The 20,068-nt window shown below is 54.0% G+C and overlaps 1 protein-coding gene across 1 annotated transcript; it reads left to right on the plus strand.

The window, feature by feature from the left end:
- The first annotated feature begins 1,421 nt into the window (after positions 1-1,421).
- On the plus strand, positions 1,422-15,344 carry LOC126009414 (golgin subfamily A member 2-like). The gene is made up of 25 exons (XM_049773814.1): positions 1,422-1,535; positions 4,740-4,859; positions 6,725-6,834; positions 7,072-7,126; positions 7,981-8,040; positions 8,254-8,340; positions 9,057-9,095; positions 9,470-9,532; positions 9,616-9,709; positions 9,780-9,886; positions 10,382-10,440; positions 10,553-10,694; positions 10,806-10,895; positions 10,966-11,073; positions 11,694-11,781; positions 12,275-12,621; positions 12,831-12,944; positions 13,334-13,558; positions 13,641-13,716; positions 13,850-13,932; positions 14,069-14,287; positions 14,367-14,469; positions 14,551-14,657; positions 14,728-14,848; positions 14,927-15,344. The coding sequence occupies exons 1-25, from the start codon at positions 1,422-1,424 to the stop codon at positions 15,151-15,153; spliced, it is 2,958 nt and encodes a 985-aa protein (XP_049629771.1). The 3' UTR covers positions 15,154-15,344.
- Positions 15,345-20,068: the final 4,724 nt, after the last annotated feature.

The raw sequence follows: 20,068 nt of genomic DNA on the forward strand, positions 1-20,068 counted from the left end.
ATCCAAAAACCAAAAACCAAACAAACAAACAAAAAACCAAAAAGAAAAGAAAAGAAAAAGGGCCCGGAGAGATAGCACAGCAGCGTTTGCCTTGCAAGCAGCCAATCCAGGACCAAAGGTGGTTGGTTCGAATCCCGGTGTCCCATATGGTCCCCCGTGCCTGCCAGGAGCCATTTCTGAGCAGACAGCCAGGAGTAACTCCTGAGCATCTCGGGTGTGGCCCAAAAACCAAAAAAATAACCAAAAAAAAAAAAGAAAGAAAAAGAAAAGAAAAAGCACTGCAAACAGGGTCAGTTTTTCCCAAAGTACCCTAGGGCAGAAGAGATCATGGTCTTTGGCCATGAGGCAAATTTCACTGTTGGATGGAATGGCTGAGGGGTGCAGAGCAGACCCTCCATTTGTGACTCTGAGTAAGCAGAAGTAGTCCACTTGGAAAGTTCCAGAGTGGCCCTACACAGACCAGATCTCAGCTGCTGCTTTGAAGCAAAAAGAGCAGGAGAGAAAGAAGGAAAAATGCAGAAGAGACGGCTGGAGTTTTCCAGTGAAATAAAATGGCCTGGAGAAGGACCATCAAGAGGTCTGGATGTTGGGGGTCAGTTGCGGGGGATCAGCTGGGTGGGTGGGCCTGAATATCTGGGTCCAGCATGGATACTGGCAGGTAGCCAGTGGGCAAAGCGGGTAGTGGAGACCAATAACTCACCAGGGATCAGAAGGGCTGGGTGAATGCTGGAGAGAAAACTCTGAAAGGCAGTCTGGAGCATGGGGTACTGTAGTACAAGCTACACTGTGGGGGATGAGGAGGGGTGGCAGATGAGAAGGGGGGCAGCCAGGGATGCAATTAATTAACTAAGAGGATCAGGATCTGCTCTTGGGGAAGGTTTGCAGGCCACACCTAGTGATGCTCAAGGGCTACTCCTTGCTTCTGCTCAGAGGATCAGGAGATTCCCAGGCAAAGGGTGAAGAAATCTGGAAAGTGATCTTGGGGGACAGAAAAAAAATGTGAAAATAGCTACAGAAAGTTCAGAAAGGGTCCGAGTGCAAAAAAGGACACGTTTTCCCGCTTTTCCTGGCTCACCCTGGGAGCTTTGGCGACTCCAAGTCCCCATCTTGGGGGTGTGAGTGGTACTGGAAGGTCCAGGGTGAGGACCATAGAGCTGAGCATCCTTAGGCCCACCAGGGAAGCCGGAAGAGGCAACGGAGAGATTAGCGCCTCTTTTAGGCCCCGCCCACAGTCCCTCTGGCCATTGGAGCTCCCAGGTTATCAACTTCACACCAACCAATGGGGTTGGAAAGTTTGGGCCCCGCCCACAAACGTGCCAGGCCACGCCCACCGCCAACGATTCCTCCTCGACTCTTCTCAAGGCCTCACGCCTTAAGGCCCTACGCACTTCTGTCAACTGCTGGAAGGAACTCTGTGCCCTATGGACAACTCCTCAAAGACACCTCAAAGTCCTCAGATGAGCCCCCAGTCCAGCTCCCCGAAATTGAGCATGGAAGAAAGGAGGCAGAAGCAGCTCATCTCAGCCAGGAAGATGGTAAGAAAATGGTACCAGGACTCTCCAGCTCAGCCCATGGCCATCTGAGGTCTGCACTGCTCAGAGCATGTTCTCTGGAGATGAATCCCTCTGCCCCCTTCCAACTCTATGGCTCTGCAGGACTTTGGCCAGTGACTCCCTTCTCCAGATCAGATCATCCTGCCCTAGAAACTGACCTCCTGGACTCCCCCTTAGGCTCCCCTGGGCTCCCTGGTTCAGCTCTGGGATCCAGGGACCTCGATGGCTGCCATAAGGTCCCTCCCTGTGACAGAGTAGCCACTATGCTGGGAACTCAGGATACCCCTTTGGAACTGTCATCACTTCTCAGAGCCCATCCTGATACTTTAGAGCCCTAAGCTTTGAGTCTCAGCCCCTTAGATCGGGAACCCCATTTTCAGTTGGGAGATGACTAGGGACTGTGGGCCCCACATTACTGGAGCCATCACCCTTCCTTTTTTTTTTTTTTTTTTTTTTGGTTTTGGGGTCACATCCGGCAGCGCTCAGGGGTTGCTCCTGGCAGGCTCGGGGGACCATATAGGATGCCAGGATTAGAACCACCGTCCTTCTGCATGCAAGACAAACGCGTTACCTCCATGCTATCTCTCCGGCCCCATCATCACCCTTTCTTGACTTGAAAGAGTGCATAAGGCAATTGACCACGTGTCCCGGTGACTATTTGGGGGCCACACTTAACTGTGATCCCCACTCTTGGCGGGGTCCATCACCCTTTGCAGTTTCCAGGATCTATTGAGGGTTCCCCAACCTCCTTCACCCCTATAAATCTCTCTCCAAACCCTGAGCAACAATTTAATTTGGTTTTCTCACATTTTCCCAGACAATTTAGTATTTTTGTTTGTTTGTTTTGGGCACACCCAGCAGCACTCAGGGGTTACTCATATCTCTATACTCAGAAATCGCTCCTGGCAGGCTTGGGACTTGATGCTGGGACTTGAACCACTGTCCTTCATGCAAGGCAAATATGCCTTACCTCCATGCTATCTCTCCAGCCCCCACTTTAGTATTTTCAATTGATTTCTCATCTAACATTCTAATTTTGAGGTCCCAGTCAGGGCACTCTAGAGTGAGTTTGGGAGACAGGTTTCCCCAGAAAGTGAACTTCAAAGCAGGTTCTTTGCTCTTGAAGTACCCCCACATACTCACACAGGTACTGTGAGAGGCACAGAATAAAGTAGGGACTTGAGACACCAAGTTTTGCTGACTTCTGTTGAGAGAAAGTTTTAGACTCTGACAGTTGTGGGATGTTGGATTACTGGTCCCACCATAATCAATATTTATACTCCACCCTAGGGTGTGATCTGGTAATGGGATTTTTTTTTTTTTTGGTTTTTGGCCACACCTGGTGATGCTAAGGGGTTACTCCTGGCTATGCACTCAGAAATCGCTCCTGGCAGGCTTGGGGGATATATGGGGGGCTGGGGGAATCCAACCTCAATCCATCCTAGGTTAATTCGTGCAAGGCAAAGGTGCCACAACTTCAGCCCCTGATGATGGGATTATTGGATTATTTCCCTACTTGGTATACCTTTCCCACCCTAGGGTGTGGCCTGGTTCTTGTCAATAAAAGCAGGAAAGCAGGTGCTCATTCTTCAGGCTTCATCCACTAAACTGCTTTCCTCCTTAGGAGCAGAAGGCTTATGTGGTGGAATTCTTTGCTTGAGTTCTGGATTTCCTAAACCTGTTCTTGTACCTTTTTTTTCCTTCTTTCCTTCCTTCCTTCCTTCCTTCCTTCCTTCCTTCCTTCCTTCCTTCCTTCCTTCCTTCCTTCCTTCCTTCCTTCCTTCCTCCCTCCCTTCCCTCCTCTCCCTCCCTCCCTTCCCTCCCTCCCTCCCTCCCTCCCTTCTTTTTTGTTTTTGGGCTACACCCAGCGGTGCTCAGGGGTTACTCCTACCTCTGTGCTCGGAAATCACTCCTAGCAGACTTGGGGACCATATAGGATGCTGGGAATCAAATCTGGGTCTATCCTGGGTTGGCCACGTGCAAGGCAAAGACCCTACTGCTGTGCTATCACTCCAGTGCCTCCCCCACCCCAACCCCCTTTTCTTGTACCTTTTCACTGTGTGAGTTATTGGGGGGGGGATTGTTGTTGTTTTGGTTTTGTTTTGTTTTGATTCGTTTTTTGGGTCACACCCAGCAGCACTGGGGTTACTCCTGGCTCTATGCTCAGAAATCACTCCTGGCAGGCTCAAGGGACCATATGGGATGCTGTGATTTGAACTACCGTCCTTCGCATGCAAGGCAAATGCCCTACCTTCGTGCTATCTCTCCAGCCCCTGTGTGGATTATTTTCTGTGTCAATGTTTGCTTCTAGGTCTCACTAGATCCTGGTTTTGGAGCCTGGGGCTCCACTTATAGTGGTAGAAGAGAGTTCATAATCTGGGGAGCTTCTGCTGTGTTCAGGTCCCAGAGGCAGCTGGAGAACTGAAGCAGCTTCTGACCAAGGTGTAACCCCAACCCACTCCAGGACTTAAACATTCCTCTTCTCTCCTACTACCACATCTGGTTTTGAGGCAAACCCCCAAAATATGGAGTTAAAATCAGCAGTTAGGTTGCTGGAGAGATAGCATGGAAGTAAGGTGTTTGCCTTTCATGCAGAAGGACGGTGGTTTGAATCCCGGCATCCCATATGGTCCCCTAAGCCTGCCAGGAGCGATTTCCGAGCATAGAGCCAGGAATAACCCCTGAGCGCTGCCAGGTGTGACCCAAAAACCAAATAAATAAATAAATAATAAAATAGAATCAGCAGCAGGGCCGGGCGGTGGCGCTAAAGGTAAGGTGCCTGCCTTGCCTGCGCTAGCCTTGGATGGACCGCGGTTCGATCCACCGGTGTCCCATATGGTCCCCCAAGCCAGGAGCAACTTCTGAGCGCATAGCCAGGAGTAACCCCTGAGCGTTACCGGGTGTGGCCCAAAAACCAAAAAAAAAAAAAAAAATAGAATCAGCAGTTAGATACAATCATGCTTGTAATTATGGTGCCTAAATAAAGATTTTATATTAAAAAAATCAGCAGTTAGACTCCATCAGTCCTGTCCCTCCCTACCCCCATATTGTGTTAGCCCCTGGCTCTCACTAAGGATCCCAGACACTTGCAGAGTTAGGGCTTCCCCGGGGGCCAGGCCACTAGAATTTACCAACTAGGCTGCGAAGATGGAGGCTTTGAAGATGCACTGCTTTGCTTTTTTGTAGCTTCGGGAATATGAGATCAAGCACGACATTGTTCCTGGGAAGAGCAGCAAGAAGAAGAAGAAGTACAGAGACAGCAACCAGGACACCTCCACTGTTGAAGGCCAACAGTTGACCAAGGGAGTGAGTCCTGCCCTGGGTGGCTTCCCACAGTCCTGGGAGTGGGGAGAGTATATTTTAGGGGTACAGCAGGAGTGACAAGGTCTTGGAAGGAGGGGGAGGCCTGGCCCAACATGCCCAGGCTGTGCTCAGTCAGTGAGATGCATTCAACCTTTACCCAGGAAGTTCTGCCTTTGAGACAGAGTTAGGAGAGGATGGCAGGCATGTCCCTAGGCCTCCAGAGTGGGGCAGGCTCAGGGAGACCAGGCTCCTGTGTCTCACCAACTCAAGTTTGAGAACATACTGGAGGTGCTGGTGTGTGACCTGAACCACTCCAATGGGGTCATGCTGCCTCCATTGGCTAAGTGATACGTGAAGAAGTACTTGCTCACTTCTCATCCACCACCACTCTTCATGCGCTAGGCCACAGTCTTGCTCCTTGTGGGTCACTTTGCTTCCTCCTCAGACTGTCCTCCACTGCTTGGATGATTACAGCCATTTGTATTTCTTTTTTTTTTTGGGGGGGGGGTCACACCTGGTGACGCTCAGGGGTATGAGATCAGAAATCGCTCCTAGCTTGGGGGACCATATGGGATGTGAGGAGATCAAACCAAGGTCCGTCCTAGGCAGGCACGGGCAAGGCAGATGCCTTACCGCTTGTGCCACTGCTCCGGCCCCATTTGTATTTCTTTTTTGCTCTTCTGCTCATTAAAATCTTGGACAATGGACTGGAGCAATAATACAGCAAATTGGACATCTTGGCTCGCATGTGGCCAACCTGGGTTCAATCCCTGACATCACATGGCAGTGACCTCACTACCTGACTGAAACCACAAGAAGTCTGTGAGCACTGAGCCAGGAGTAAGACTTGAATGATGGTCAAGGATTACTCCTGGCTCTGCACTCAGGAATCACAGTCATGCTTGGGGACCATGTGAGATGCTGGGGATTGAACTCGGGTTGGCTGAGTGTAAGACAGGTACACTGGGGCCGGAGAGATAGCATGGAGGTAAGGCATTTGCCTTGCATGCTGAAGGATGGTGGTTCGAATCCCGGCATCCCAGATGGGCCCCCAAGCCTGCCAGGTGCGATTTCTGAGCATAGAGCCAGGAGGAACCCATGAGCCCTGCCGGGTGTGACCCAAAAACCAAAAAAAAAAGACAGGCACCCTACCCACAGTATGAGGGCCACCAAAAGAAAGCCATTAGAGTAGAATGCTGGGCCTGAAGGGAGGGCCCGAGGTTACTTTACACTCCAGACTCTAGGGGATGGACTTGGTGTTCAAAGAGCAGTGCTCACATGTGGGTTCAAGGCCCCCAACAAATCAATACTTCCCTTGCTTGAGTCTACTTCAACCAAAGTCAAGAGGCCTGGAGGAACCTAGAGGTCCCAAGGCTGGGGCGTTCAACTCCCTCAAAGCTCAGTGGCCCTGCTCTTCCTTCTTCCCCCTGTGGCAAGCTTGTCATGACAAATGGCAAGTTCAGGCCCAGAAGTCACCACCACAAGCTGACCTGGCATGGTTCTGAGGGGGGGCAGTCAATTTGGGGGTTCTAGAGCCAAACCTGAGAGTCTCTTCAGAACTAGCCTCCTTTGTCCTCTAGAGAAGGCAGTGAATTATTGGAGGACCATCCTGGTTGAGTGTGGGGTGTGAGCTGGAGAGGCAGGGGATGCCTTAGACCAAGCATGTGGGGTCCAGGGAATAAAAGGGGGACTGTCTCCAGCCTCCTGCTATCCCCAGCTGCAGGGGTGTAGCTCAGAGGGTCACATCTTCCTTTAGGGTGCTCGAGATAGAAGTGGCCTTGGTGCACCCTCTCTGTGCCTTCCTCCTCTTTCTTTCCCTCCCTCTCTCTCTGTTCCTCTCCCTCCCTCCCACTTAACCCACCCCCCAGGAGAGGCCTTTAGAATCTTCTGGCTGCTTCTGCCCCAGCCAAGATCTCAGAAGGCAGCAACCCCAGAAACAGGGACAGCAGGAGAAAGGCTGGGAGTTTCTGGAGCTGCGGTGAGCCCTGCCCAGCTCAGCCTCCTTCTGCTAATGTACCTGGGCCTGGCAGGCACTTGGGAGACACTGCCTGCCCAGGGCTTGTGGAGGCTGCCAGCACGCAGAGGCAAGGTGGGCAGGCAGGTACCCTGATCATGGTTGACTATCCTGGCTGGGATACCCAGCTCCCCATACCCCCTCTCGGCAACTGGGTGCCTGCCTTCCTGCCTGACCCTTCCCTACTCTCTTCTGTGACAGGAACTTACAGAGCAAGCCCCTCAGCCAGCTGGTGTGGATGACACTCTGTCCCCAAGTATCCCATCAACTCCTTCCCGGAACCCCACTGCCACAGCAGCTCAGGTTGGTCCCGGCCAAGCCTCCCCCTCAGTCCTGCCTCCAGGCACAATCAGCTCTTCCTTGAGGTTGAGGGGGGGCTGCAGGCCATGGGCATGAGCTTGCCTGGCACCCCAAGGAGCCTGTTTACCGGAAGTGAGGACCATTACCTGTCTCCCATTAGACTCTTGGAACACAGAACGGGCAGGGGCAAAGCAGAGCGTCAGATGCCATTTCCCTGGGCTGGGTCTTATCTTCCACTGAGGGTCTGCACCAACTCTCTCATAAAATGAAAGAGCTCATTTCTAAGGTACCTTGAAGAGGAAGCCTAGGTGGGAAGAAGCGGTGTCTCTGTGGGAGAGAAACTTAGGCAGAGTCCCAAGGGTGGGAGAGGCCGGGAGCAGCAGGGCTGAGTGTGTGGCTAGTTTTATCTCTCTCTAAGGAGGGCTGATTCCTTTTTTTTTTTTTTTTGAAACATTTATTTATTTAGGTTTTTGGGCCACACTCAGATCTCTAGCTCAGGGGTTCCTCTTAGCTCTGCCCTCAAAAATCGCTCTGGCAGGCTGGGGGATCATATAGGATGCTGAGGATCGAATCAGGGTTCATCCCGGGTTGACCGCATGCAAGGCAAATAATGCTGTGCTATCACTCCAACCACATCGAGGGTTCCTTAACAGAGCCTAACACTGGGTGCCCCGGCTCAGGGAGCAGGATGGAGGCAAGAGGAAGAACCCAAAGGCTTTTGTTCATTTGGGGGAGGGGGTCAAGTAAGGCAGGAAAGGCATCTGGCAGGTGAAAGGGCAGCAGGTCTAAGTTTCCTGCTCTGACCCCCAGCCATCACCCTGTGTGAAAGGCCAAGATGTCATGTCCCCAACGAGCCTGAGAAACCCAGAGGTAAGTGGGTTTGACTCCTGGGTCCTCCTGTCACCTAGAAAACTGCAGGCCCAAACTCCAACTCTCCCACATTGTGGGTGTGGGGGGGGAACTGCACGTGGGAAGGTTCCAGAAAGTGGACCCCGCTTCCAGGTGGAAACAAGGGGATCCCCTACCTACCAAGATATTCCAAACACCCCTAAACTCTCATATTCATCATTCTCCCTGCATAAGCTTCAGGGTCAGTATCAAGAAATCTCAATGACCCTGGACAAGAGCAACATGGAGGAAAAAGATCTTACCAGCCAGATCTTTGAAATGGTGAGCATAAAGTGAGGTCCCTGCCCTTCCCTTCTTGAACACACTTGCCCAGCTTGAGCCCCATTTCCCCTGGGGATTCTAACAGTGGGTGCTGGTGCCAAGGGGACTCCTCTCAGATGAGGATCCTTGGCACATGCTGTCCCCAGATTTGTCTCCCTGAGTCCCCGAAATTCACTTCCAGGACGGATGCTCAGACTGACTCAGCCACACACTGAGGCTTTGGTCTCAGTCCCTGAGGCAGAATCAGTGGGTGTCAGGGCCTCTCTTTCCATTCGCAGGCTTGGGTAGGTGCACAGGAACTCTCTGGACTGAAGGACCCTTCCTGACCCCTTTTGTATTTTGGGGACCTGCATTCCACTCCCAGTGCTGCCTTTCAGCTCCCACAGAGCTCTGTGACCCAGAGCTCTTGGGAGCTGTACACGGGGAATGACTCAAATCACAGAAGGGGCCATCTTATTTTATTCTTCATGTCACAGAGGGAGTGACAGGAATTGGGGCTCAGAACTTATTCTGGCTCTAGCTCAGGGATGTCTACTGGGAACTGGGGACTTGTGTGAAGCAGGGGATTGACCCTGACCAGTACGTGCCTGCTGTGTTGTCCTTTTGGGCTTGGAGAAGTGTCCACTTAAACTTCTGACCTCCCTGTGGTTAGGGACGACTGTTGGGAGGGCCCCCCAGCCACCATCCTCAGTCACCCTCTCTGCCTCTCTCCACAGCAACAGCAGCACCAGTGTGCAGTGGATCAGCTAGAAAAGGTGCTGGTTTGTGGGAACCCTGGCACCCTCTTTCCCTGTTGCTGCTCCCAGTTATCGACCCCACTCCCACCAGCCTAGACTCGCCCTCTCCTGGGGAAGCCTAGAATCTGCCTCACTTAGGACCTTGATGTGCTTGAGTGGAGCTCAGGCTTCCTCCTGGGTCTGTGCTGGGCATCACTCCTGATATGCCCGGAAACCTTATGTGTTTCCGGGATCAACTCCTGTTGGCCAGCTTCCCCAGTGCCTTCCCTGCTGTCCTGTTTCACTGATCCCCACCTTGGTCTTGAGATGGGTTCCTGGTGGCCAGGGTCGGGGTCCATGGGTCTGCTTCAGCACTGCCCTCCAGTAAGGAATATGGCCCCCTCTGCCCACAGGAGAAGGAGGAGTTCGAGCAGAAACTGGCCAAAGAACAAGGGTCGCTGCGTGAGCAGTTACAGGTGTGTGGCCTATATGGCTCCTCCATCCCAGAATCCTCCCCACCTCTCGAGTTCTTGTCCTCACTCCCGTGTGTCTGCCACAGATTCACATTCAGACCATCGGGATCCTGATGTCGGAGAAGTCGGACCTGTACGTGGCCCTGACCCACACTCAGCAGGCTGTGAAGCAGAAGACAGGTGAGCCCCGCCATCCCTCCTGCCTGTCTCCCCTGCCCGTGGGGCCACGCAGCTCATCTCTGTCCTGCAGGGGAATGTGAGGACATCACCAAGAAACTGCACGCATCCCGGCAGCGCGTGGGCGACCTGGAGCGCACCCTCTCAGCCCTGGCCACGCAGCAGAAGCAGGACGAGAAGGTGAGGGCCCTGCCACCCACAGCCTGGGAAAGGCACCAGAAAGGGCCAGAGCTGGAACCAAGCTGCCCCACTTTGCTGAAAGGGAGCACAGCGCCCCTGGTGGCCACAAGAGGAGGCAGATGGGAGTGGGCCCCAGCAACCCTCCAGGCCCAGATAGGGACCTGCCCTGCGCCTATTGCTTTGGGCCTAGGCCACAGAACAGCCACTGGAATGTGAAGGCCCAGGGCAAGGCTGAAGAACGTTCTGGGGCACGGGTGGGTGCAACAGCTTCCTCCAAAGTCCCAGAAAAAGACTAGGGCACACAAGCCTCTTTGTTGAGTTTTCTGGGTCCAGGAGATGGCCCGGAGTCCTCACCTGCCTCTTGTCTCCTGGGCACTGAGTCTGGAGCACGATGTGGGGACACAGCAGCGCAGCTGTGTGCACTGGGAAGCCATGGTGGTGTCATCTGGGAGCGCCCACTTGCCCCGTCCTGATGTCCCCCTTCTGGATTTGCAGCACAACAAGGATTTAACCAAGGAACGAGATGACCTGAAGACGGAATTATTTCAGAAAAAGTACGAGGGGTTCAGGGTAGCCCGGGGTCAGCTCACAGCCTATGGTGGGGGTCTGAGGAGCTCAGACAGGTCCTGGCTGGCCCTGATCTTGCTCTTGGCCCTGCTGCCCCAGCAAAGGTGTGCAGGACCTGCAGGATCTGGTCAGTGAGCTCCAGGAGAAGCTGCGTGAGGCGCAAGCGGAGACTGACAACACCCGGCAGAGAGCGGTCGACCTACAGAAGAAGCTGGAAATGACAGAGATGCTGCTGCTGCAGGTGATGTGGGGCCGGGTTGGAGGGGGGTCCTGCTCCCCACACTGACTCTGTGGGGCCCACTGGGGCCTAGTCCTGTCTGCCTGGTTTCACCCCCTCTTCTCTCCCCTCCAGTTCACTGGTCCCACAGCAGCATCGGGTAGTGACCCTCAGGCCGCTGAGGCGCTCGGGGAGAAAAAGCAAATGGGAAGAGAAATTGAGGAGGTGAGGCTGGGAGAGGGGAGTGGGGTAGAGCCCTCAGTGTTGAAGGGGTCTGACTGGGAATGTCCTACAGCTCAAGAGGCTGCTAAATCAGTTACAAGTGGAGCGAGACCAACACATGGAACAGATCAAGGCCCAGGATGAATTTTGGCAGCAGAAAGTCCAGCAGGCCCTAGAGCAGGTACTGAGAGCTGGGCCCCTTAGAGACATGGCAGCGCCACAGAGGTGGGGGACACCTGGCTTCACGCTTGCTCTATGCATCCCCCAGTGTGTTATTAGTTTGGCTTGTTTTGGGGGATGAGGACTGGACATCCCCAGTCTGTGCTCTAGAGTGACCTTGGCTGACCCAGGATCTTTTGATTCTGGGATCCAAGCAGGGTCAGTGGAAGAGTCCTAAGCTAGGACCAATGCCATGCACAGCGGGTAGAATATTTGTTTTATGCACATCCAAACATAGGTTCGATTTCTGGTATTCATATATCCCCGGACTCGCAGGAGTAATTTTTTTGGGGGGAAAACACTTTGATGCTCAGTGGTTACTCCTGGCTATTCGCTTAGAAATAGCTCCTGGCGCTGGAGACCATATGGAATGCCAGGGATCTAACCGTGTTCCGTCCTGGGTCAGCCATGTGCAAGGCAAAGGCTCTATGCTGTGCTATTGCTACAGCCTCCCAGGAGTAATTTTTGAGCACAGATCCTGGAGTAACTCCAAATCACCTCCTGGTATACCCCTACCACCAAAAAATGACCTAGGCAGGGCCTGACCTAACAACCCTGTTATAATCCCTGTGCTTTGGACAGAGTGCAATGTTGAAGGAAGAAAACGGAAAGAACATCACATACATTCAAGAGTTGGAGGCCCACATGGCTGACCTGATGGCCCAGTTGGGTGAGTGACTGGGGGTTCCAGGGCCGGTGGGGTTGGGTTTCAACTGGGCCAACGAGAGGTGCATTGGGAGTTTGCAATGCCCAGGGAGGTCAGTATGGAAAGGGTCTTTGGCATGCAGATAGAGGCCTGAACAGGAGCTAGGCAAATCCTGCTGCCTCTGGGCACCTCCATGTCCTCCTCAGTAGGGTGGGCGATGGCAGGGGAGGGGAGCACCATCCATCCCCAGAATGTTTCAGCAGCGAAACACTGAGATTTGTGATTGGGAAGATGGATTCCCACAGTCTCTGTTAGTCTCTTTTGACCCTTCCCTGACTGCCAAGGACCTCGAATGATCTCTGAAAGGGAATGATGTTCTTTTAAGGGACTTGAAGCATCAGAGCAGAGAAGGGATCAGCCCACTCAGATGCAGGCAAAGGAACCCCAAGTTAGGGGCTGGTGCTGAAGGGGGCTGCAGGGAGTCCAAAGGGCTTAACTGTCATCTCCCTCCTTCAAGAAGCCCCTGACCCTCAGGAGCCCCCTGTGAGGCCCACTGGGCTCTCGGAGATGGAAGAAGAGCTGCAGGCAGAGGCCAGGAGGCTGCAGGAAGAGCTGGCAAGCCTGGCCCAGCAGCTGCAGGCGCAGGTCCTGGACAACCAGAACCTGAGCCAGCTGAATGCCGAGCAGGGCCAGCGCCTCCTGCAGCTGGAGCGCGAGGCCGAGGTGTGGACTGAGCAGGCCGAGGCGCGCAGCCGCATCCTGGAGACCATGGAGAACGACCGCACCACCATCACGCGCGCCCTGGCCCAGAACCGCGAGCTCAAGCAGCAGCTGGCCGAGCTCCAGGACGGATTCGTGAAGCTGGTATGGCCCTGCATACCCGCCCGCCCCACCTTCCTCCTGCTCTCTTGTGGGGACAGATCCTCACCTAGAGATTGGGTTTATACAGTGGAGGGGCTGTTGAGGCTCAAGGAGAGGCCCTGGAGGCCCAGGGCCCTGCCTAGATGGTGGGAGGGAGGCAGGAGGCACCTCCAAGGCAGGGTGGCACTGACCTGATGGGCCCCTCTCTGCAGAGCAATGAGAACATGGAAGTGACATGCGCCTTACAAACTGAGCAGCACGCCAAGGACCAGCTGGCAGAGAAGCTCGGCAAGATGCATGAGAAATTGGCAGAGATGAAGGAGATGGTACCCAGGGTTCCGCAGGGGGGTGGTCACAGGAGGAAATGCTGGGGCCAGGTCAGCACACAGACTGTCAGTTCCTATCTGGGATAGAAACCTGTGATGTCCTTGTGACATTTAGGAGGTCTCAGTTAGGGCTGGGGTCAGGGTCAAGGCTGAGGAAGCAGAAAAGAAACCCGCGCAGTAGGGACAGACACTCATCACCCACAGCGCAGCTCAGGAGCCACAGTGTGAGGGCAGGTTTCTGGGAGGTGAGACTATGAGGGGCCTCTAGGGGCACAGGCAGGGCACCACAGGTGCTGTGCCTTTTTCAGAGTCAGTGCGTGACCCCCCGCATCGCCTGGCCCTGGTTCAGCCCTTTCTCGCCAACCCTCATGCTGGTGTGGTGGCCACAGGTGGAGCTGAAGGGCACCGAGGCGCAGTCTCTGCAGCAGCAGCGGGACCAGTATCTGGGCCACCTGCAGCAGTACGTGGCCGCCTACCAGCAGCTGATCGCCGAGAAGGAGCAGCTGTACCAGCAAGTGCTGCTGCAGAACCAGCACTTGGACCGGCTACAGCACGAGCAAACACGGGCCAAGGACGACCTGGACGAGGCCCAGGAGGAGCTGAAGGAGGCCCAGGTGAGAGGAATGTAAGCCCAGGCCACAGATTGCAGCCAGCTCCCTGGTCCTTTTCTCATGCTCTTCCCTCCCTCACCTTTAGGGACTCCTGAAGACCACCCAGGAGCAGAAACAGCAGCTCCAGTCGCAGCTGACAGCACTGCTGATGCCAGTGAAGGGTGAGGGCAGGTCCCAGGAGGGAGGAGCCGCCTTGGGAGGTCGGGCGCAGTTCTACATAGGGAGGAGAGGCAAGGCCCCACTGCAGGTCCCTGTTTTCCCTGGGGTGTCTGAGGCCCTGGGGCTCCTTCACAGAAAGTGAATTGGAAGAGGAAGAAGTGGAAAGTGACCCAAGGAAGCTGAGTCTGCCGGACGACCTGGAAACTAGAGAGGCCATGGTGAGCCTGAACCCCGTCCTTGGCTCTGAACCCCAGTCCGTGGCTCTTGGTTTGCTTCCCTGTCCCACCCAGGAGCCGAGGGAGGGGTTCTACCCAGGATACCCCTGCAAGCACCCCATGGCTTCTGTTCCCTCAGCTGGAGTTCTGCAACTCGGCCTTAGTGGAGGCAGACAGGGAGCGGGCCAGCCTGCGTGAGCAGCTGAGGCAGGAGAGAGCCAAGAACCAGTGTCTGGCCCAAACCGGGGCAGCCGCGCAGCTCTGGCTAGAGCAGGAGGCCACAGTGCCCCACACCGGGGGCCCCACTGTGCCCCAGGAGACACACGTGGCCCTGAAGGAGGCCATGGATTTGTTGCAAGTGAGCAGGGGTCCCTGAAGGTTAAGGAGGGAGGGACATTCATGCCCTGGCCCAGCTGAGCCTGCTGTCCCGGCTCCAGGCTCGCTTTGCGCAAATCATGCAAGAGAAGGTGGAGCTGAAGGAGCGTGTGGAAGAATTAGAGCATCGCTGCGTCCAGCTCTCAGGGGAGACAGAAACGATCGGTGAGTGGGGAGCGCAGGAGCTGCCCTGCCCATGGGGATCGGGCCCTGCCCCTGAGCCTGCCACTCTCCCTCTCTCTGTAGGGGAGTATATCACCCTCTACCACAACCAGAGGGCCGTGCTGAAGGCGCGGCACCGGGAGAAGGAGGAGTACATTACCCGCCTGGCACAGGACAAGGAGAACCTGAAGGTGGGCCGACCCCTGGGGCAGGCCTGGGGGTGGGCAGACAGGGCCGGGTGCTCAGTGCCGCCCCCTGCAGGTGCAACTGATGGAGCTGCAGGAGCTGGTGTTGATGCTGGTTAAGGACAGTTACTCCGCCCCAGGCACAAAGCCCCCCACCACAGTGCCCCTTGCCGGCAGCATGGCCGGCACCCCAGAAGGTAGGGAGAGCCTTGGAGGGTCCTGTGGGTGGCCAGCGGGGAGGGACATCCTGGCACTCGGTCTCTCTCTCTCCAAAGAAATCGCACAGGAGAGCAGCCCTGCCTCCGTGGAGCTGAGCCCCGCAGGGCCCCCAGCCGAGCCCTCGCCCACCACCAACCCCACGGCCTTGAAGATCATGCAGCTGCTGAGAGACATGCAGAACTGTAAGGAGCAGGCCGGCCTGGGCTCTGCGCCTTGCTCCCCCTGTATCCCCTTTTTCTACAAGGCTGATGAGAACGACCAAGTGAAGATCACCATCATCTAGCTCCAGCCCGCTCCGCCCTGCACTCTTCCTCTGCTCCTTCACACTGAGGAAGGGAAAGACTGTAGCGCTTCTTGTAACCCCAAGATCCCTAACAAAGAACCAAGCAAATCTATCACAGGCAATGGAGCTCAGTAAGACAATTACTCAGAGGAGGGTGTGGAAAGGCCCAGTGCCTTAGAGTGACCCTCCAGAGGCCTTCACCCCAAATGACAGACACATGCTGCGTCTCCCTCAGCCTCCAAGTGCTTCACCCTAGCAATGTCCATGAGTGAGGCCAAAGGCAGCAGCCAACCAACAACGCACAAACAGCCAACCAGTGTGGCCTGTTGAGATGAGCCTGGTGTTTGGTCTGTTGACAAGTCCTAAAAATATGCTGAGAAAAACTAGGGAAGGAAGACAAACCCAAACCCCGGCACTATGAAACTACCCACAACCTGGCTTGGCCCCTGCTGGGTATTCAGGGGAGTCTGTGACCCCCAGGAACAATGATCCAGAGGGCACAAGTACCTGCCATTGCCCAGGAATTGGAGTGGAAGTGTATGTAAAGAGTAGACCTCAGACATTTGCCCATAATACTAGTTACAAGGTTTTGAGCTACTGAAATATTCCCCTACTAGATACCAGACATCAGGTAATAGAAATGACAGTCTCAGAGACTGAAATGTTCTCCCCATATGACTCAGGGTATCTCTATGGCAGAATTGTCCTACCACTAGGCAAGAGAAGAGTCAGGACAGAATTTTTCTTAAAAAACAAACAAACTAACAAAAAAAAGTAGGCCAAGAAAGAGACTGGAGAGGAATTGTACCCCTGCTCCCACTGAAACGTTATATATGGGAAAAGCAAAGAAAAGAATTGGCCGGCCCGGAGAGATAGCATAGTGGCGTTTACCTTGCAAGCAGCCGATCCAGGACCAAAGGTGGTTGGTTCGAATCCCGGTGTCCCATATGGTCCCCCGTGCCTGCCAGGAGCTATTTCTGAGCAGACAGCCAGGAGTAACCCCTAACCATTGCCGGGTGTGGCCCAAAAACCAAAAAAAAAAAAAAAAAAAAGAAAAGAATTGGCTATGGGCCACCTTTGGGTGAACCAGGAGGCTTCTTTCCCCTTCTTGCTTAAAATGATGTCCAGAAGCCAGGAGTGGAGGCTCCAGAGACAGTGCAAGGCTATGTGCAGGTCTAAATCTGTTCCCTGGACCACTGAACCCCCAAGCACAAAGCCATGAGTAACCCCAAGATCCCAAACTAAGAACCAAGCAAATCAATCACAGACAACGAAGCTCAGTAAGACAATTACTCAGAGGAGGGTGTGGAAAGGCCCAATGCCTTAGAGCAGAGGTCTTCAAACTTTTTTTTTTTTTTTTTTTTTGGTTTTTGGGCCACACCCGGTAACGCTCAGGGGTAACTCCTGGCTATGCGCTCAGAAGTCGCTCCTGGCTTGGGGGACCATATGGGACACCGGGGGATCGAACCACGGTCCGTCCAAGGCTAGCGCAGGCAAGGCAGGCACCTTACCTCTTGCGCCACCGCCCGGCCCCGTTCTTCAAACTTTTTAAAGTGGGGGCCGGATTACAGTCCCTTAGAGAGCTGGAGGGCCGAACTATATGATTTACTAATTCCTACTCACACTGCACATATCTTATATAAATAAAATGAAAACCATTTATAAATAAACAGATCACACACCAGTATTTCTATGGGAACTGTGGGCCTGTTTTTGGCTAATGAAAGGGTCAATGTCCGGTTCCATATTTGTCAGCCATAACAAGTGATGCAAGTGGGCATCAGTTAATCTTGATCTGGTTGGAGATTTCAGATGTTTCATTCTTGAAAAAGTCTGTTCACAGGCATAAGTGCTACCAAAGATGGTTACCATTTTGAGTGCATGGTTCCTGATATTTGGATATACACTGAGTGTATATGCTGGCAGGTATCTTGGCAACCAAACAGCGCTCACTGCTGGCGGGCCGGATCAGACTCCTCTGCGGCCACATGTGGCCCGCGGGCCGTAGTTTGAAGACCCCTGCCTTAGAGTAACCCACCAGAGGGCCTCACCCAATAGGCATTTTGGGGAAAAACAGGCCCTTCTTGGCCCACACCCAAACAGTAGCTTATGGGTTCTCAAGGCCCAAAAAGATGTGAGCTGGGAGCACTGCCTTCCCTGGTGAGGCACCCTGGGGAGCAGGGAGCTGGCAGAGGGGCTGAGTTCTAAGCACTACTGGGGTGAGGGCAACTAATTTATTGATGGCAGAGGACAGGGAGGAAAGAGAGGATGGACTTCTGTCCCTGAGACTCGCTGTCCTATTTCCACTTGGGTTTCAATAAATGGATGTGAATCCATCCTAGGGCTGTGTGTGTGTCACTGGGCAGGCTGAGTCCTGCCTGCAGAGGGCACTTGCAGTCAAGGCTCGACACCTTAGTGGAGTGCTCAGGAGGAAGAGAGACTGACAGTGCCCTGAGAACGCTGTCTTCAGTCCAGGCCCTTCTCTGGCCTGGTCTCCCTCTCTGGTGCCTCCTCCCCCTGTTCCCTCTGCAGTAGCCTCAGAGGTGTCCACCTGCCTGTCCCCTACTGGCCAGAGTAGGTTTCACAGGATGAAACCAGGAACCTCCAGGTACATTCCAAGTCTTGGACATGAAAGGACCGTCCCCTAGTCCTGTGGCCCAATGTTGATTTTTATGGAATGTTTTGGGCCACACCCAGCTGTACTCAGCTTACTCCTGTATCTGCACAGGAATTGTATCTGGTGGTGCTCAGGGGACTATGGACTATATGGTGTGTTAGAGATTGAACCCAGCTCTGCTTTATGCAAGGCAAGCACCCTACCCGTGCACTACCATTCGAGTTTTGTGTCCCAATGCTGAGCCCTTCACTGCCTTCTGAGTACCCCCTGACAACACACACAGACTCATTGGTTTCCCATCATTCAACATGGATTTTATTCTTAGCCAAGAGAGAGCAAGAAGAAACAAGACCAGAGACCTGGACATATATCTGCACAAGAGCAGAGGTGTGGCTAGCCACAGAGCTGAGAGAACAGGGATACTCATCATGGGTGGCACACTGTGGGGCGGGGTCACCCTCTCCCCACTCCTAATGGTTGGTCGAGTCAGTGATGCTGCTGCCCTGTTCCAGGTGGGCAGTCACTGCTCTGGGTCCTGCTCGGTTGCCACTCATGCATCCTCTGGATTTATTCTTACTCTGCTCTTGCCTTCCCCTTTCATCTTGTGTGTTGAATCTAGGACACTTAGCCTGCAACTTTTTTGTTGTTGTTTGTTTTTGGGTCACACCTTGCAGGGCTTGGTTTTTCTTTTTTTTTTTTTTTTTTTTTTTTTTTTTTTTTTTTTTTTTTTTTTTTTTTTTTTGGTTTTTGGGCCACACCCTGTGACGCTCAGGGGTTACTCCTGGCTATGCGCTCAGAAGTTGCTCCTGGCTTCTTGGGGGACCATATGGGAGCCGGGGGATCGAACCGCGGTCCGTCCTAGGCTAGCGCAGGCAAGGCAGGCACCTTACCTCCAGCGCCACCGCCCGGCCCCCGGCTTGGTTTTTCTTGGCTCTCCGCTCAGAAATCACTCCTGGCAGGCTCGGGGGACTATATGTGATGCCAGGACTTGAACCGTCCTTCTGCATGCAAGGTAAACGCCCTACTTCCATGCTATCTCCCCGACCCTTGGCCTGCAACTTTTTTTTGGGGGGGCCACACCCAGTAACGCTCAGGGGTTACTCCTGGCTATGTGCTCAGAAGTCGCTCCTGGCTTGGGGGACCATATGGGACACCGGGGGATCGAACTGAGGTCCATCCAAGGCTAGTGCAGGTAAGGCAGGCACCTTACCTCTAGCGCCACCGCCCGGCCCCCTTGACCTGCAACTTTAAGAGCCATGTGGAGCCAGGAATCATGGAGTACAGTCCCTTCCAGGTTGTCCGGTGGGCTTCTTCCAGATCCTTTCCCAGATTGGAAATTTTGTGCCTGGGACTCCAGGGTCACAGGGATTTGTTCTGGAACCGTTGAGTGGCTTTGGGCAATAGGCTTACCCTCCACTTCCCAAGAGTTAAGGGTTGAGGGACCCTCCTCTTTGGGCAGACAGCTGTGGAAGTGCGGTGAGATTGCTCCGCTTCTGATTTATTCTGCCCTCCCCCCTTGTAGGTGAATCCATCACCGTCTATTACAGAGAGCAGTACTGGGAGAGGCACCCTGGGGAGTGCCTGTCTGCCTATCTCCTGCTCCTTATGATGTGAGTCCACCAGGGCATGTAAAGTCTGTTTCTGTTCCAGGGGGCTTCCTAGAACACAGACCCCTCAAACTTAATGGGCCGACCACGCTTATCAGAATGAGACATTATTTAACACCACTCTTTTTTTTGTTTTGTTTTGTTTTTTGGGCCACACCCGGCGGTGCTCAGGGGTTATTCCTGGCTGTCTGCTCAGAAATAGCTTCTGGCAGGCACTGGGGACCATATGGGACACCGGTTTTTGAACCACCTTAGGTCCTGGATCGGCAGCTTGCAAGGCAAACGCCACTGTGCTATCTCTCCGGGCCCAATTAACACCACTCTTGAAATTTCTCCTTTATTTGAGGGGCCAGAGCAATGGCATAGCAGTAGGGCATTTTCCTTGCACGCAGCTGACCTAGGATGGATCTCGATTTGATCCCCAAGCGTCCCATATGATCCCCCAAGCCAGGAACAGTTTCTGAGGGCAGAGCCTGAGCATCACTGGGTGTGGCCCAAAAGCCAAAAAAAGAAAAAAAGGGGCCGGGCGGTGGCGCTGGAGGTAAGGTGCCTGCCTTGCCTGCGCTAGCCTAGGACGGACCGCGGTTCGATCCCCCGGTGTCCCATATGGTCCCCCAAGAAGCCAGGAGCAACTTCTGAGCGCATAGCCAGGAGTAACCCCTGAGCGTCACAGGGTGTGGCCCAAAAACCA

The sequence above is a fragment of the Suncus etruscus genome, chromosome 5 (genome assembly GCF_024139225.1).
Source record: "Suncus etruscus isolate mSunEtr1 chromosome 5, mSunEtr1.pri.cur, whole genome shotgun sequence".
Lineage (NCBI taxonomy): Eukaryota > Metazoa > Chordata > Mammalia > Eulipotyphla > Soricidae > Suncus > Suncus etruscus.

What these genes read in the sequence shown, in the direction of transcription:
- LOC126009414 (XM_049773814.1), top strand. Translation starts at nt 1,422, where the DNA reads ATGGACAACTCCTCAAAGACACCTCAAAGTCCTCAGATGAGCCCCCAG. An exon ending in TCATCTCAGCCAGGAAGATG is followed by an intron (nt 1,536 to 4,739) that starts GTAAGAAAATGG and finishes GCTTTTTTGTAG; the next exon opens with CTTCGGGAATATGAGATCAA. An exon ending in AGGGGAGACAGAAACGATCG is followed by an intron (nt 14,470 to 14,550) that starts GTGAGTGGGGAG and finishes CTCTCTCTGTAG; the next exon opens with GGGAGTATATCACCCTCTAC.